Source organism: Numida meleagris, chromosome 9, assembly GCF_002078875.1.
Source record: "Numida meleagris isolate 19003 breed g44 Domestic line chromosome 9, NumMel1.0, whole genome shotgun sequence".
NCBI lineage: Eukaryota > Metazoa > Chordata > Aves > Galliformes > Numididae > Numida > Numida meleagris.
Window position 1 is genome coordinate 18,742,809 of NC_034417.1, and position 18,960 is coordinate 18,761,768.

Genomic DNA, 18,960 nt, shown 5'->3' on the forward strand with positions numbered 1-18,960 from the left:
AATATACGATAATGACATACTTGAAAGTGTCACAGGGGATGCAGTGCTGTTAATTTGTTTTAGAGCAGATTTCAATGGGTTGTGATACTGGAGAGTCCTCACAATTTCGGAGAGCTGCAGAACATACTCACACTGTCTGTAAATGAATCTGTGCAACAAAGGGCTAAAATGAGATTGTATTACATTAATACTTGACTGTGCTGTTCATTTTGATTCACAGTGGAGTAGAGTGGTATAAATGCACGAGTGATGTGGAGCAGGTTTTACTGGCTCCTTTGCTGAGTGTATTGCTTGCTGAATGTATTTCCACGTGCAGCAGCAATCTGATGATCTTCCACAAAGACCAAGACTTTGGAGCTTAGTTTGGGAATGTTATTAGGCAACTTTAAAGGGTGAATTTCACATCATTCAGCGTTAGGAAAACACATTGCATTTACGTTTTTCTCCTCTTTCAAACCTTCTCAACTTTTTTTGTTCCCTCTCTCACTTTCCATGGCTGTGTCCTGAACCAGATGTGCAAAACAATTTGGTTCTGTGTGCTTTGCTAATTGGTATGTCATCTGATCCTCTGAGACCTCTCTTCAGCGTGATCGCTCTTTTATTGAAGTGGTTTGAGTGATGTGTTAAATGATGAAAGCAAGGACAGTGGCTTAGAAAAATGTCGCAAAAAAGGTGAAGAAGATGCTCCAAGAGCCACACAAGGTCACTGTCATTAAAGTAGCACTGTATTGACGTGGGGATTGGCAGTGGAGACGCTCGGGCTCTTGTTGATGGAGCTGTTAAAAAGAGAAGTTAGTGTTTGCTGTAGGATTTTCCAATCCCTACAGCTTCAAGCTAGTGCAGTTAGAGCGCGTTAATTGGAATGAAGTGGCGTATGGAACCAAGGTAGCAATGTTGTGAGTTTGCTTTGCTTTGTTTTGTTTTTAAAACATATGATAGTATAAAATAGCAGCGACCTAAACCTGCTTATTATCTTTAATCATCTTCTGAGCCTTGAGATGTCTTGAGTTCCGTTGCTGCAATGCTATGCGTAGTGAGAAATCAAACTGTTACTTCTGAAGGTTCAGAAAACTCGCTAGCAGAGAAGTAGGAGCGTGGGTAGGATGTAGGTTTTGGGAGCTAGTGAGCGTTTGTGTTCCTTTTGAAGTAAAAGATGTCCAAGCGCATGCAGCTTTTTTTTTTCTTTTTTTTCCACTTTGCATTTCTTTCTTCAGGACTGCTTTAAAGAGAATTAAATTTAATACCTGATCCGTGGGCCTGTTTAAAAAATGTTTCGTCACAAAGAGTTTGTGTGTTCCCATGAGGTTCTCAGATTAGTTTTACTTAAGTGTTCTGGGATTGACAAAGCAAGTTCAATTTAAGCCAATGACATTGCTGTCGCTGCACTGAAGACTGCGTCAGCATTTTCATTATAAAAGCTGTGTTTCAGAGGGTTTATAACTCAGCCATAAAATACACTCCAGGCTGAGCCTGAGTGCTGTTTTTGTTCTGTAACTGATTCAGTCTCCTTCCAAAAGAGATGCCCTGCACAGGAGGACGGATGAGGTTGCCTCGTATTTCTTGTTACTCTGCAATATTACCCTAATTCTGCCTTACATGGCTGATATCTGGTGAATCCTTATTCTTTTAGTAAGGAGGGGTTGGCTGGGCCCTGGGCACGGAGGATCAGTCTCCTACAGAGCAGGGTGAGATACAGTGGTAGGAGAAGGGAGTTTTGGGGAGGGAGCGGGGTAGTGATCCGACCTGTTTGTTGAGGCAAAGGGTAAGCTTGCAGATCTTTGTCAGATGATCCAGGACTCCTTTTAACTACAAATACAGCCAGAATTATATTTCAGTGCAGGAAGTAAGTGATTTGCTTATGCCACAAATCAAGCAGTTTTGGGAAGTAGAATACGAACCCATGTGTTTGACTGCCGGTGCCTTGTAAGAGCTTTCAAGGGCTGCTGGTTATTTGTGACATTGGTGTTAATATGCTGTTTTAAGCAATATCTCGAGCAGTCATATTGCAGATTTACAGCATCTCAGCATTCCCTTAGGTAGGAGCACCGATACATACCCAGCAAACATGCATCACGTACTTCAGGTACACGTGTAGCTTTGGAGTGGGGAAGGCCCTACTCACCTACAACGCCAGCATTACGGACTCCTGGGGCTGGGAGCACAGGTGGAGGTGCAGGAGGAGCACACGGTCCATGAGGACACAGATTGAGGAACATGTTTGAAGAGGGTGCTAGCAGAGAAGCAGCTCTGCTTTACGATGAGTCTCTTAAAGCACTTCAGTCTTCAAGATGTTTGACTGCAGGAAACTGGTGTAAAGATGCATGCATAAGTAATCGGGTCAAGGAGCGGAGGTTTCAGAGGGATTGCTTCTAAAGAGTGTGAGATAAGTGATCGGTCCAGTGTCATCAGCACGGAGGTGATGGTGGTTAAAGATCAAGATTGTGAGCGGGCAGTCCTGCAGCCCACCGTGTGGTCTTCTGCAAGATCTCACTTATGAATGCATGTTACTCTGCAGCATTGTTAATGTGCATAGTGTAGTATTTCTGACTTACACGGATAAATCCATGTACGCTTCGTTCAGCCGCTGAGAGTAGCTGTAACACAAACAGAATTTTGCTCAGTAACTTGAACTATTCTTTGGGTAGATTGTTTCTGTAGTTCTAACCATTCTGTGCAGAATGATGCAATTCAGAAACTTGTTCCTAGGAAAAAGCTGCCCTAGGTGTTTTGGGGTGGGGTTTTTTTGGTGCTTTCCCCCCACAGAGCTATTTTGAGCCTTTCTCCAAGCAGTGCCCCTTAGCTCAGTTTCCATGCCTGCCGACTTCATGCAGCCATTGGGAAGAAGGAGGACAGTGTCCAGCTACATCACGATTTCTGCGGCAGCGGAATGAGAAGTAGAAGGTACCAGTGCCCGAGGGCTGGGTCATGAATTAATAATTGCTGTGTGGTGGAGGAGGCCCGTCAGAATAGCTGAAAACGGGGAAGTTGCCTTGCAGAGCGCTATCAATCACTCAGTGACCATAACTTCCAGTAATTAGTGTATTTTATGGGCCTTTGCTTCAGTGACTCGGAAGCACATATGCTCCACTCACAGCTAAACTTAGCCGAGTAATATTCCAGGATGATTTATCCGCTTGCTGCGCTGGGATGTAACCCTATATTAGGTGAAGATTGTGAACTAAGCTGCAATAAAGTGTAAGTTTAGGTACAGTTTGCGTGGGTTGAGACCTCCATGTATCATGTTTCCCAGCAATTGCTCTTAGGCCACTGCGGGCAGTGTGTGCAGCAGAGAAATAAATAACGTGGTTCTCTGGCTGAGTGGGTGGATGGGTGGATAGAATCAAGGAACTGTCTGAGTTGGAAGGGACCCTCGAAGGCCATTCGGTCCCACTCTCTGCGATGAACGGGGACACCCACAGCTCCATCAGGTGCTCAGAGCCCCTTCAGGCCTGACCTTGGGTGTCTGCAGGGATGGGGCACCCACTGCCTCTCTGAGCAGCCTGTGCCAGCACCTCACCGCCCTTACTGCAAAAACTTCTTCCTTATATCTGATCTAAATCTCTCCTCTTTTAGTTAGAAACCATTGCCCCTTGTCCTTTCAGAGGCTGGGCTAGACGAGCTGCTTGAGGTTCTTAATTTCTGAGTAGCCAAGCCAGGGATCCCCAAGAAGCTAGTGCGTGGGATGGGCAGGAGCCTCAGCCTCTGGGAACCCCTCATCTCCAAAATACAGGCGTCTTGTTTTCTGGTGCTAGGAGCTTGTTGAGAGCTCTCCCATAATCAGAAGAGAAAAGGATAATAATAACTCTTCTGGATCTTAAATGTTATTTGCATTCCTAGGCCTGCCCCTGTTTGTTCTTTCCGTGGCCGTGGGTAGGATTCCGTGCAGCTAAAGGATAGCTGTGGTGCACACGCTGTTCCCCACGCTCATGCTGCTCAGTGCAGCCGTTTCAACGTTCCACAAGTCAGGCAGCAGTGCTTGTCAGGCCTCCCCGTGCTATTTAACGGGGCTGTGCAGGAAGGTGCTGCGGAGCCCTCCACGTGGCCCACGGGGACGCAGCGAGTCTAGGCCGCGCTTCCAGCAGCGTGCCCGGATTAAACGTTTTCCCCAGAGGGCGTTGGGTCCAAACTCAACACAGCGGAGCTGCGAGGCCCTGCTTGCTCTTTCCCTTTTGGCACAGGCCGTTCTGAGCAGCACCTTTGAAGCACCGCCGGTAAAAGCCCGCTCATCCGCGGGGCCGCCGAGAGGAAATGTGCCATTTAATCATGATTGCACGCAGCCTTCGGTTCGCGGCGCGTTTACTATAGCTCATATTTAAAAGAAGTCAAAGTGAAACTAATTATCTTTAATTAAGGTGAATTAGGCTTTGATTTTTAATATGTTTTATGTGGAGAGATCTCGAACTCATCTGCTCACGCCAAGGAACGTCCCAAAGGTTATTAGGGCATATTTCTGGTGGGCCTGGCGGTATTAGTAATAACCTTCTTTCTCATGGTTCCCGACACGAACAAATATGTCACTTCATCAGTCTCTGTTACCGCACTTATGCCCCTCCGCAGGGGTCGCAGATTCCACAAGTTATCAGCTAATGGCGTTATACATTAAAAATTGAAGCTTTCCTCACTCCGAGGCCTTTCAAGGCTTTGTTCTTAAGCCCCAGACACTTTGGAGTGCAGCTGCAAACTATAGGCAGAAGATTAAATTAATTTGTAACTCTTTTTTTCGTCCTGCATTACTAAATCCTGCACATTTAATTGAAACCCTACTTCAAGATGCTTTGTGTTTCTGTTCATCTTTGTTGTCAGTTTAACCTCAGAAGCACTTTAACGCTGCTAAATTGCTGTTATATCCTTTTGGATTTTCTTCTTTTTTTTTTTCCTTTTTTTTTTTTTTTTCCTCTTTTTAACTGAGCAATAAGAGGACGGTGAAATTGATATTAGAAGGAAAGAAAAATCTTGGAGTAGTTTTTGAGGTATTTAATATTTATTAAGGTCCGTACCCTGCAGAGTTTCAGGTGATTTTAAGCCGTCTATCTAGGAATGTATAAATTGGTCTTGGAATGAAATTTCACCCAGGGAATTTTATGTTATCCAGTAGTTAAGTCTGATTTTTAAAGTTTCCCATGTCTGAACGCTCTGAAGTGACGGCAGCTTTTCCATAAAACGAGGGTTTAACTGCAGTGCACAATCTAAATGCAAAATCCTCAGATGGAAATTTAATTGTGTAAAATGTGCACGAGGTAATTAAGAACAAATTTTAGAACATTTCAGACCATAAAGTCCTCCTTCAGCTAGATCACTAGCGATATTGTAAGTGCTTATTTTCAATTTGCAGTTATGCTGAGAAACATGGAATGTGTCTAAATTAAGAATAAAAACATCCCGCGCTTTTCACTGTAACTGTAAATTAAAAAACAACTTGCACAACGTAGATACTGATCTAAGTGGGAGACTTTATTGCCCGAGTGCCCTAAAAAGATGTGAGGGGCTTCCTTCCCTCAGTCCCTTTCTGAGCAGGACAAGGACCGTTGCTGTTGTGATTCTTATTAACAATATGCAGGAAAGCGGCGTGGAGACAATGGTTTGTTAGCGAGGATTTCTGGATTTCCATTTTCAGCTCCAGAATGGTTAATTATGTTTTTTCAACGAGTCATTCTGATTTTGTCTTCACTTATCTGCACGTTAAGTGTACGTTTTTAATTGCGAACAGGTTGAGCCTGGTTGGAGTTGTTTTCCAGCTCTTCTGACAGCTGCTCAGCACAAAGGCTTTGGGCACCTCACTCTGCCAGAACTGCCCTCACCCTAACGCTGCCTGCCCTGACCCTAATACTGGGTGCCTTAACTCTAATGCTGCCTGCCCTAACCGCAATGCTGGCAGCCCTAACCCTAGCACTGGCTGCCCTAACCCTAACACTGGCTGCCCTAACCCTAACACTGGCTGCCTCACGATTTTTGCTTTTCCCTGTGTATTCTTAGCACATTTTGACCCAATCTGATGAAGAGCAAACTGTACCTCTGCGTTTTAGTTACTCGTTTTGGTGTGTTTATGTCTCAGTCTACCAGTTACTGTTTTAAATCCTGATGGTGCGCCCTGTGCATCCCTCTGCGCCTCTCTGAGTCTCAGCAAACTCTCCTATCAGGGACTTGCATCGCACAAGTCATTTTTTAGGACACAACTTCATCTGATCCCCATGAAGATAAGTGTTTGGAGTGCCCTGATTCTGATGAGCTACTTTATGTCTAAGAAAGTAATAGTTAAAAGGAAAAAAAAAAAAAGCACAGGCATGCAGTTGCTCTAAAGCAAAATAGTGTAGGGAAATGTTATTCTGACATATTTCTTGCTGGTATGGTTTGATTCCCATTTATATTTCTGTACCATGCTGGCAGTGCAATTCGCTGTGCCTTTTTAAAATGAAGTTTTTTATGGTCCTTGTGCAGTGAGAAGGGGCCCATAGGGAAATGAGAACCAACACCTCCAAGTGTGAGCGTTCCCTTCCCTCCTCTGTAATATCCAGAGCCGCACAAAGCAGCTCTCCGTTCCTGTCCCTAACTCATGAAAACTGAAGTGCTGTATTTTGGCTAGAATGCCTTAAAAACAATATTACAAGTTCCCGAGTTGCCTCATGTAAATGCAGGGAAGTTTTTGACAGCGTTTTAACTGCATAGTTTACATTTTCTGCGTTGGGCTTAGTTGCATATGTTTAAACGACTTCCTGGAGTCAGGATGATGGAGGGTACAAAAATCCCTTTAGTGAAGCTCTAATCTGTTTGTTTTGGGGGTTTTTTGTTGTTGTTTTTTTTTTTTTTAATTTTACTGTGACACTGTTTATAAATCTAAATCTGCGTACAGAGGTCATTGGTTGGCTGAACTTAAACCATTTTACTTAGTAAATTTAATTAAGAAAATACAGTGCAACTCATAAGCAAATGAGTTTTTCCTAGTTTTAAACCAAACCACCCTCTTGAGTGCTGATTGCCTTGCTCGACCCCTGGTGATATAGAAACAGGCAAAATTAAAAAGGACATTAAAGCTTCATTAAATCTGAAACACATTTAGTACAGTGACATATCTGCAGGCTATTTCAGGGAAGATTACATACTCTTTGGTAAGTTTCTTAATTTATAATACCTTGACAATCTTGCAGGAAGGAAACAACTCTGACTAGATGAACCGAGTGATGGCTCTGGGAACGCAGAACCGCTGCATGACCCATCCAGGGCTGCGTTGCTCTGCAGCTCTCAGGGACAGCTTCACCAAGCACGCTCTGTCTTTGTTAACAGCCCCCAAAGAACTCGTGCCCAATGCATTTTGGATTCCTGGAGGCTCATTTGTACACCACGTACCTAAGTCTGGCAGAGAGCTGCTTTTTCCCCAGTTGTCTTAACAGCTTTTAGAGTCACATAGGCAGAGCCCTTCTGTATGTAACACGTGGTGTTTGGGGAATGGAATTGTCCCCCAGGGCAGAAATGCTGAGTCTGAAGCCAGCATTGAGGTAGTGGTAGTTTTTCTGCTTAAAGAAGGTTTGCAGAACCATACCCTGCGTGTAGAGCCATCGTTATCTTCTTGTTATACAGTGGGATAAATATGACACACCTACATATCTGTAGCTGTTGTCCTGACTGTTCTTAAGGTGGTAGTCATCGGGAAAACTAGGTTTTCTTCTGTTTTTGTTTGTTGTAAAGTGTTTGTTTGGCATTTATGAGGTACTGCAGCAGCAGTGCTGCTTAGGATCTTGAGCAGCTTCTTGTAAGTTGAGGATGGTCCTCCCAGGAGATGAGAAGACGGCAAAGGGAACTGTTCTGTATGTGTTAGTGGCTTCTGATCCTTAAGACTGAGCATGGCAGAAAACATAGGGCCTGCCCTTATCCATTTAGCATTGTATTTCAGAGCCTGACACCAGAAAGTGACTGGCTGAGCTGGGAGAAGTGGAGAACCAGACAGCAGTGACAGGAGTGGAGCATCAAGCCTGTTCAGCTTGCATTTGTTTGTTGGAAGGGTGAATTTGCTACAAGGAGAAGCTCTGAGCTGCACAAAAGAATCATTTCCTTTCTTTGGGTTTCTGTTACATGCCTCTTAAAACACTTCAAGTACCTCCTCTGCTCTTGTCATGTCTTTTCTCTGAGGATCTGAAGAAGTTTACTGAATTCCCAAGGCTCACAGCCAAGTGTCCTATACAGCATAGGCTTGAGTGGCTGCTGGTGTGGCAGAAATAGCACCATCTCCACTGATGGCTTCTTGCTTCCTCTCTGCTGCCAGCTTCTCCTTATGGCCTTCTCATCATGCTGTACCTCACCTGGTGAGACTCAGTGATGTCTGCTGCTCTTTGCCCCATGGCTTCCCCACCTTGCCGCAGCTCTGCCTGTGCCTTATTGTTTGTACTTAGGGTGGTTCTGTGCTGCCAACTGGGCTGAAATTTCATCATAGGTTAGCACAGCTGCAATCTGCCTAGGTCAAATAACCCTGGCACTGAAGAGCTCGAATGACAGCAGCAGTACAGGTGCAGTGGGGTGCTTTCACCCAGTGCTGGCAGTACGCAAGGCGGCTGAGACCTTTGGCATTGATGCTGCTGCTTGGTCTGAAGTGAGTATAGTTTGTCATGCAGACAAATCAATGATAGCATTGCGTCTGTAACCCCTGGGTGGATCACCTCCTGAAGGTCATAGAATCACAGAGTCATTCAGGTTGGAAGACACCTCTGAGATCCCCAAGTCCAACCCCAACCCATCCCACCATGCTCGCTGACCATGTCCCTCAGTGCCACGTCCCCGTGGTTCTTGGACACCTCCAGGGACAGTGACCCCACCACCTTCCTGGGCGGCCTGTGCCAGTGCCTGACCAAAGGTAATCACCTCCTGAAGGAAGGGAAGAGTTCACACCAGTTACCAGCAGTGACATGAACCCACCTGCCTACAGCTCTTCTGTAGGCAGTGCAGGGACGTGGGCTTCTCCAGAAAGCAGGTCAGAACACAAAGGTAACTGTCCCCAGTGCACTTCTTTATCAACTCTGAAAACCCTTGTCCTTCATTTGATAGTAGACAAAATAGAATAGTTGTATTTTGCTGAAATTGTTTCAAAGGTTCAGATGCCAATGGGGGAAACCTAAACCCTTGTACCAAACAAAGGATTTCTCATGGACTGACTATTAGCTGTGGCATTATGGCAGCGTTAATGTTGTTGTTGGGTCTAACACCAATACTGGCAGATACGTTAGTAATGCATCAAGTGAGAGATAATACAATGCATCCTGTTCATAAGGCACTCAATTGAAAGCAGATTTGAAGGAAAGCCCACATGTCATATTGCAGGTGCCACGATCTCTCTCCGGATCTCAGGCACAGGTTCCTAGCTGGGTTTGACACCAATAAGGAAACAAACCTCAGCTATGTAACCCAGATTTTACTCTGAGCTGGTTAGGGAAGGACTTAGGGAGTTCAGTGCATGCTCTACAATACCTGCTCGTTGCAGATAATTATCAGGAAGGTCAGTGTCGGTGGCCTCGCTGTTGAGGCTGAACTGGTTTAATTTAGAGAGTCCTCAGGAAGTTGGGCATCAAACAGTGTCGCTAAGTGGTGCAGACAAAAGCTTGAGAAATACAGAAATATTCAGAAACGTAAAACAAGGGATAATTGTTGTGAATGACTCCATTCTAAATGCAGCTCTTTGTGTACTTCTGCCGGCATTTTCCCATTTATACAATAGTAAGAGTTGAGTACTTTTCTCTCTTTAAGAAAATGTGCCCTCCATGCAAATCTGTATAACTAGACAAATATTATTTCCTTTCCCAGCTTGCTCTTGGGAGGTTTCCATATCCTCAGGTAAGATTGTTCATTACTGCTGTTTGCCACTGTGACATTCATTCCTATGTATGAAGGTGCAGAGAGCAATTGTGAACATTTGAGCCACATACAAATAAATCTGTCCTGTTAAATTGAAAAGTAGTATCTTGAAGGAGTCATTTAGAAGTCTGTATTGATTTTTTTTTTTTCCTTTTTCCCCCCAAACTCTAGATTTTCTTTTCCTTGGAGAGAAGGAAAATTATGACGATGCTAATGATTGTTTTGTTGTGAGATTAAAAAATAATCCCATATGTACAATAGTGCTTTTGATGCCAGGAAGATGCATCTACTCCTTTTTCTATATTCATTTTTCACTTCCAATTTTGAATAGTGTTACAACCGCCTGAAATCATCTCAAATCAAAAATATAATGTGAATGGAATTTGTGAAAGGATTCTGGGTTCTCCCTTTAAAGAGGAGACACGCTAACACTAACGGGTGTTCGTGTTTATATACTGATATTTTATAACTCGTAAAACTATTTCCAACTTGGCCATGCCCAATGCACTGTGTTACCACTTTTTGCTTTGCATGCTTGGAAAAAAAAAAAAACGAAGCCCTGAACAAAATAATCAATCCAGAAATAGGTTGGATGCTTCCCTTAAATTCTTATTGCGAGGTGGGTGTTCGAATTCATCAGCACAAACTATTCTGTAGTTCTTCAAATTTTTCTTTCCCGGGAGAGGGGAAAAAGTGAAGTGTCCAGGGACTAAAATGAATTATTTGAATGTGGTTTTTATGTTTTCTTGTGTTTTATGAGCACTGCTTTCTGCATCTTGGTCTATACAGATCAGAGTGCCTGGAGGCATGTCTGATTTAAAGGTGGTGTTGGTCTGTGCTCTTTAAGCATCTATTAACTTGCTATTATTATGCAAATAACTGTTGTAATACACATACTAATTTATGCATGGTTAGATTATGCAGATGCCTCACAAACATGGTTATTGAATAATAGGCTGGGACTCATTCTCTCCCATTTTTATAAGCTGTTTTAAGGAAATTCTCCTGACAGTTTTATGGACTTGCAAAGATTTTGCATACGTGCAAATACACTGATTTTTCACTTTATCTCCTGTGGAAAACGTTTACTGACCGAAAGAGAGCTGTCATGGGGTACCTAGTAGATTTTACCCCTATTTTTCTCCGCGTTGTGAAACGAACCCTCTCCGTTCGGAGTGGGCTGAAATGGAAGCTCTTGTGCTGAAGTGCCCTCCACGCGTTGGCACAGCCACTGCTGCTGGCTGGGCGTCTCGGTGCCCTTTGTGCATGGCTCAGTGCTAACGCTGAGCGCCGTGGGTGCAGCTGGGGCAGCGCTCTGTGCACAGCGGCCTCGGAGCTGGGGAAGGAGGTCAGGGTGCGTGCGTTGCGCGTGGCTCCAGACCAACACTTGTTTTCTGAACTGGGAGCACAACGCGGTTGCTAGTTTAAGGTCTTTTTTTTTTTTTGGCTATTCTAATTAAAAAACAGATCGCGTTTGTAAAAGAATATTTGGCAAGTCAGTAGGCCATGAAATTGTGTGTATTTTTTTAACGTAGAACACTTGAAGAGGTGAAACTTTAAAATGTAGCTGTTAAAGGTTTTCGGGCAGCTGATTTTTGCAAGGATTTTATGTGAAGTATCTGTATTGTGGATGTGAGTGCTCACAGTTGGTCCCTGGAACCCTCAGCAATTCACTCTGACCAGGTGGATAATTCGTGGGGTGTTGGGTTTTTGTAACGTGTATGTGGATATATAAGGGGCCCATACATAACTGAGTAAATCCTCATCATGTCATTGGGTTTGTTCAAGTGATTGAAGCTAATGGGACATGTGCTCGCAGTGTTTGTCCCTCATTAGCTCGGGCTGACTTCTCTCTGCCAATGGGACGTGTGGGTCCGTGCTGGGGAGCGCCTGGAACTTCCCACAAATGAGTGTTTGCCTCCAGCTGTAGCTGAACAAAAAAGGATTTTTCCTCCTTTTCCTCTACTTTTAAGACGCAGACAAATGGTGTGTACAAACTCAGTTTAAATGAATAAGATTTATAGGGGGAATCGCTGTAGTGTGGAGATTCAGGACTCCTGCAATATGCCAGCACAATTAAAGGATGATTTTTTTTTTTGGTGGCCTTTAGTAGAATATTTTAAGGATAGGATTCAGCACTTTTCATTTTCCATGTGTTTTATAAGCATCTATTTTGCTGACACTTATTTGTCACGTTGTCATTATTTAATCTTATGCTAAAGTCGTGCCTGGGAAGCACTTCAGTATGCAAGCAACTGCGTATGTCAGTGAAGTTGCTTATGGGTTTAGAGTTTATTGTAATCTTTAGATTAGATTTTAGTTACTGAGTTACTGTATTTTTTTTTTTGTCATTATGTGCAGCTAATGTCATAATCTGTCCATAACTGCCAATGGTAGTGGTCTCGGTAAGAAAACAAGGAACATCCATGGTTAGAACAGACTTTTCCACCGTGAAAACTTCACAGAGGGAACTCAGATCCTTAAAATTGGTGGTGACACATCAAACCTAACGAGTGGTTTTCACGTGTGGTTGGTTGCTTTCCTGGCACGGTGTTGCCCAGCGCTATTGCTGCGCTGTAAAATTCCTTTTGGAAGAAGTAGGGTATGACACTCATAGGACTTCCCGTGCATACAAATATACACACGTAGGGGTGTATTCTTCCCCCGTTCAAACGAAGAGGAGTGGTACATCCACACACACACATGAAAAGCTCTTTGGAATAATGTTATTTCCAATGGAGGCATTTAAAATTGTAAGGAAAGCCCTTTCCTGGAGTCCAGCTGCTGGTGCACCGTCGGCGTAGGCTTTTAGAGAATTGAAAAAAGCATGTATGAGAAATAAGTTCCAAATTTCTTGTAAAAGTTGAGCCTTCGTTTCTTTGATTTTGGCGGCCGCTTACTCATCTCTGCAGAAAGAGCTGTATAAAAAATGCATTCAGATACATCTATACAAAAACAACAAAAGGCCGTGGAACCTCGGAGCAAATAGAATTAAATCTGAAGCTGGAACCCCAAAGATGCGCAGCGGCTGAGGAGCGAGACGTGCGCTTCATCGGGGATTCAGCTTCAGTACGGTGTGTAAAAACATGATGGGGGCAATGGCTTGTTTAATGATAATGTAATTTAGGAGAAATGAAAAGAATTGCCCGCTAAATATTCCCGGCTTGTAGTCCAACTTTGCACAAAGCAGGATGCTGAAGGGCTGCGTGCATTAGGGAAAAGCTCCAGAGGAGCAGGCAGGCGCTGCCGTCGGTGCTGGATTTCAGATGTGCTGCATCCAGGGGGACGTCCTCCCTCCTTCGGCCATGGTTCTGGGCCTGGGTTAATCAATGACAGGAAAATGACCCAAAGTTTAAAAACCTCCCCCCCTCCCCTCCTACATGCACCCACCCCAAATCTGAGGAAACAGTGCCCCTGGTATTGTAAAGCTTTCAACGTTTTCACACTCCATTAATTTATTACTTCTCTTTCCTCATCTTTAAATTTATTTCCCCCCCACCCCCCCCCCTTTTTTTTTTCCCCTTTAAAAAAAAAAAAAAAAACCACAAAAAAAAATCCCGGCTCCCCGCTGCTACAGCGATTTTCATCTTGTTGTTAATTTTCCCTGCTCCATATGGAGCTCCAGACATTTCACCTGGAGGCTGTACTAGATTTTGCTGTAGCGATCGCACTTCCGGAGGCCAAAACTGTCATTTAAGGTTCCCGGTGCATCTGTCTACGCCAGGCTTTTCGCTGGCACCGGAGAGCGCCAATAACAAATTGGATGCACCTGAGATTGGGGTGCGGAGCGCGGAGCCGCGCGTCCAACGCCGCCCGAGAGCGCGGGGAGACGGAGAGAGGAGCAAATATTTCATCCCGCCTTGTCATTGATTAGAAAAGAGCCTTTAATTTCATTTCACCCCATGTTGTGATTAATTTGCATTCTTTGTCAGAAGTTAATGGAGTTTTTTATGGTTCACTCTGAAATCCTTGAAGACATCAGAGTTGATCTGATGTTTATACAACCGCCAGCGGAATTTTTCCGTGTGATTGATGGAGAGCTTGATGTTATTCCAAACGGCTTTTTAAGCTGTTTTTAAGAATTATTTGAATAAAATGCGAGCGAGATATTGTTATAACGATCGAGATTATCTGTTAAAAATCTGTTTCAAATAAAGAACGCGATAAGTAGAAAAAAAAAAAAAAAAGCTCGCCAAGACAAGAGGGATGATGGATGCGGGAGATGGTGTTTCTTAAAATACATAACCCCAGCATTCAAATAACTCATTTCAAACCGCACCGAAAGTCGCACGACCCGTCGCTGAATTTTATTTTATTTTATTTTTTTTAAGATGAGGAGTTGTGCAGCGCGATCCAGAACGGCCGCGGGTGAGGAAGGGGCTGAGCCGCGCTCGGGTTTTTCCCCTCTTGTTTTTTTTTTTTTTTTTTTTTTCCTCTCCCAGCCACACGTCAGCGCGGAGCCGCGTCCCCGCTCGGAGCAGGGCTGGCGGTCGGCGGAGGGACGATGCCGAAGAGCCATCCTTCATCCCCACCGCCAACAAACCGGAGTGGAGAAGAGGAGGTCTCCTTAGCCCGAGAAAGCGCTCGCTGTACACATGCCTTTATAAGAAAATACACAGCCCTGATAAGAAAACACACGGCCGAGAGCGCTCGGTGCGAGCCAGCTCCGTGCTGCTCCCGTTGGGGAGAGCTCTGCGCTTCACCAGTGCCCGGCACACGGACGGCACCGGGGGCACACGGCTGCGGGCAGAGCGCAGCCCGCCCCGCACACCGGGCTTCCCGCAGCGGAAGATTTCTCATTTCTGTTACCAAAGCCATTTTGGTGGCGGTGGGTTTTTTTTTTTTCATATTTCTTATTTTTCTGGTGCGAGGTGCTTGCGTTTATCCTTCCATCAGCACGTTCCTCGCTGTGATTTCTGCAAGATTTAATTGTAGGTCGGGGGGAAAAAAAAAAACAAAAAACCAAGCGACGGTGCGAGCGCTCCCATTTAAAACAGATTCATTTGTTTGCAGCATCTCAGCGTGCTAAATAACTGCGTGGCTTTAAGTGGAGCTGCTGCTTTCTGATCCCTCTCTGTGCACGGTCTGAGATTCTTTTTGTTATGTGCAATCCATACTATTGACCAAATTTGGCCTGGTTTCATTGAAATGTGAGCAGGTTGTCAGGGAAAAAAAAATACTTCGTTGAACTTGGCATGCAAAATAGCCGTTCTGCTGTTGTTTTTTCGATTGACAGAAGCATCCTTTAAGCATTCATTTATTTTGTGGGGATGAATGGAGGGTTGGTTGCAGCACGTCTCCTAGTGAAAGAAATCTCATCTTCCACATACATCATGATATAGAACCATTTAAATGGCATTAAACACTGCTCAAATGCTAGTGCCAAAATGGTGATTTTTCTCCCAATTAATTTTTTGTCGTATCTTTAAATATCACAGATTGGTGCAAATATTTTTGCTTTTATAATGCATTCCAGAAATCACTGAAAATATTGGAAGTCCTCTGCCGTCATTTTAAACTCCTGACAATTTCTCACCACGAGTTTCACCAGTTCCCTCATCCTTTAAGTAGTGCACGTTGCATAAATTTTACTTGAGTTATTTTTTGTCCTTTACCAGCAATACTCTGGTGCTTAAATTTGATCCATTTGCGAGAAACTTGCAGCGCCACTTGAATGGAGTTTGGGATTTTCTTTTTAGGAAGTGCACAGATGTCAGCACTCGTTTGATTTCTGTTGCAAGTATCAAGATGCGTTCATCTATTTGTTTATTTTAATCTTCCTATCAGACTTTTTTAAAAGAAAAAAAAAGGAAAATCTTGCTTGAGCAGAATGCTCTAGCATGGAAATGCAGGAAACAAGTGAAAGCAAATTATCATTTGTTTTTCTGAGGGGGAAGGTTGAGCGCCCAGCGGTGATCCCCACCGCGCTGTCTTTGGGTTAGGATGGAAGTTTGTGTTTTGCAGTTGGTTATGGTGTCATTGCTCTTTTTTTTTTTTTTCAATTGTCTCGATGTTTATTGTTTAAATAAGAGAACGGCTTAATGGGAGCAGCTCTTCTGTTGTTCCATGCGCTTCTCTTGCCTTCGCAGCACAGCTGAGGCCTTTTTGTCTGCGCTGAGCAGGATCCTGAAACGATGTTTGCTCTGAGAGCTCCCTACCAGGAATGAGAACAGCATCCAGGAGGAAATAGTGACAGCTCTTTGGGAGACTTTTCCGAACATGTAATGTCTCCGGCACAAGTTGGTGCTTCCATGGAATGGGAGATGTGCTGTGCTTGGGAGGAAGCCTCCCTCCCAGCTCCACGGCCTGCACTGGGAGCCATGGAGTCACTTTCCTGAATGGGACAAGTTTCTTGAGCTTGTCCCTGGAAGCTGGGCTCTCCCTAGGGAGGAGCGAGCAGTTGGTTGGCTGGTTGTGTAGGTGGCCACTTAGAAAGTGTCAGCATGTATTGGAGTGACTGAAAGCATTCATCTCCTCCACACTCTCAGCAGGCTCTCTTGGCTGGGAGCAGGAGGAGGAGGAGGAGGAGGAGAAGGCATGTTTCCTCCCAGCTAACCAGGACCTGGGAACAAACAGAGGTGGGGTGCAGCAGCTCCAAGGGCAGCCACTGGAGCTCAGAGAGGAGCTGGTTGGTTCAAGGATCATAGAGGTCTCTTCCAACCTCAATGATTCCATCAGTTGTGTTCTGTCGTTTTGAGATCCAGGCTTGGAAGTGCCAGCCCCACAGAGCCACGTGCATAACTCACAAGAGATTGCAGTGTTAGCTGTGGTGAGCGATAGAGTGATGTAGAATAGGATGCCTGTCGTTGTCCAAACCCTCAGCACCTCAGTTCGGATAGAAAAGCCCACTTGTACACCTGCATTTTGACCTCTGTAGGTTATTTCTTTTCAGGTATCCCTAGAATTGTGTCGTTTGTGATCATGTGTGATCACAATTGATTTTACAGCTTGTTAACAAAAGCTCAGGACTTCTCTAGGTGTGTCCCAGTGGCAAGTTTTAACCAGTGACTTCTTGTCTGATTCCTTCCATGCAAGCAGGGACACACAGTAACGAGGAGGGACCACCCTGATGGATGTCCATCTGCTGGCCTTCAGCACTTCAGCATCTCATTGTTAAATGAGATGTCTTAAACGTTACAGTTGGTCTCAGTGATCCTTATGGGCCCCTTCCAACTGGGGCTATTCTATGATTCTACTAAATGCAGCATTTTCCCCAAGACTTGCTCGTCCCCATTCCTGCTGATCAGGAGCAGTGTGTTAGCAGCAGCATCCTGGTCCCACTCCAGTGGTGGCTGTTGTTGGCTTTTTACGCTCCCTCCATAATTCCAACAGCTTTTCATGCCCGGTTTGTTGAATTGTGTTACTAAACTCTGGTAAACAGATTTCTGTGAGAAGTGGCTGCAGTTCAATGGTGGATGAAATAATCTCTTTATATAAATTTGCTTTCAGACCTCTGGGAAAACCAGCGTAATATAATTGTAAGAATATATTTAATATTAAGGTTGTTGTGAATTGTCTTTTTTTTTTTATTGTTATTTTGAAACTGTTTTCCTTCCTTTTTTCCATCCTTTGTTTTGTGACAGTGATTGAAGTTTGCCATTTGCAAAATCCTCAGGTTGGGATGGGGCTGTCCAGAAACTGGGGAACGAATCGGAGGGGTCAGTCTGACTGGGTTTGATGCTTCCACCTCCTTCAGAAGTGTAACCACTTTCAATTTTGCAGAAATGTGTAAAATGCAAGTATATTTTATAGATATATATATAATATTTTATAGATATAGATCCAGATGAAGGGTAAAATCCATGGTGGTGAACACTAAAAGGAAGCGCAGTGCTCTTGCAAAGTCCTTTTCCAGTTCTACCAGTGCAGAGATGAAACAAGCGTGCATTGGTCATTGGTTAATAGGGGACAATGTTTGTGGTTGCTGTTCAGTAAATGTAGCCTTCCTTCACAAAGGTTAAAAACCAGCTGTATGTACTTCTAAAATCAGCAGTTCCCTGGATTAGGAAAATAAATGTTCTACCATGCAGCCTCCTTTAAAAACATAACTGTAGGAGTTGTTGGTTTATGTATTCTTCAATTAATTTTTTTTGTAAAGTAAAAAAATTCACCGGCTTGAAAAGCAGTATATATGTTAAGAGAAAATGTGCTAACTGATATAGGAAGATCTAACCCTGGGTCACCTGCAAATCTCTCAAACAAGAGCTCCAGGGCAAGTCCTAATTCCAGGGAGTAAAAGCGAAAATTAAAGCTGTAGCTGGTGACTCCTCCGAGGTACCCGGGGTGGATTCATTTGAGTTCCGTTGATTGTGCTTCTGAATGTAATGGGAGAGGGATGGGAGAGGTCTTCTCAGCCACTTCCCGTCCAAAGCATCTCCATGGAGACAGAGATGGAACCTGATGGTTTCTCAAAAGTTGCTTTTCGTAACCGCAGGCATTCATTAAATAGTAGATGAAGCAGGAGGCAAACTTTTGCATTTTTAACCAACCTAAAAAAAAAATGCCATTTGGAGAACGTGCGTTGCGGAGTTCGATACTGCTGATATTCGTGACCTGAGAAATAGACCATTAATGTGATAGATTTATTTATCATTTCCCCGCTTCTTCAAATTATAAACTCTTGCATGCATTGAGTGCTGAAAAAAAAACAACACGGCAAATAAAATACAGCTTCACGAACATCAAATGAACAGTTTGCTTCTGCAAATGCACACAACTCCAGTTTCACTTGGGATGCCTCAAATGCCTTCTGACCATCGGGAGGTCCTGGTGATGGCCGTGGGGTTCCCAGCTGTGCCCAGGCCGTAGCTGAGGGGACCCATGGGTGGCAAGAGGCTGAGTGTGGCTTCTCCAGGTTGGAAATAACGCTCCCAGGAGCGCCTCGATGCGGTCCTCAATAGTCATAAAACACGCCCGGTGCCTTTTGGGTCAGCCTTTAGTTCTCCATTGTGTCCCTTTGAAACTCTTCATGGCAGGCGTAAAGCCATCGCAGTCACAGGCTCGTTCCTGACCTCAGATTTTTCTGAGCATTGCCCGGAGTACCCAGACACCAATTGCTCAGCTCTGATGCCTCCTACCCTTCTCATCTCCCATAGTGCAGGAACCCAAGCTGCCGGGGAGGGGAGA

At 44.3% G+C, this 18,960-nt stretch overlaps 1 protein-coding gene across 5 annotated transcripts in view; it reads left to right on the top strand.

Annotated features, from left to right (window-relative positions):
• The window catches only part of MAP2K5 (mitogen-activated protein kinase kinase 5), a 114,205-nt gene that overhangs the window by 61,526 nt on the left and 33,719 nt on the right, over positions 1–18,960 (top strand). For 4 of the 5 annotated variants that reach the window (XM_021406824.1, XM_021406827.1, XM_021406828.1 and 1 more), the window contains exon 17: positions 9,784–9,813. The exons of the other annotated variant lie outside the window; for it this stretch is intronic. In XM_021406824.1, coding sequence (XP_021262499.1) covers positions 9,784–9,813 — 30 coding nt within the window. The remainder of the gene's footprint in view (positions 1–9,783; positions 9,814–18,960) is intronic. 5 annotated transcript variants of the gene reach the window in all.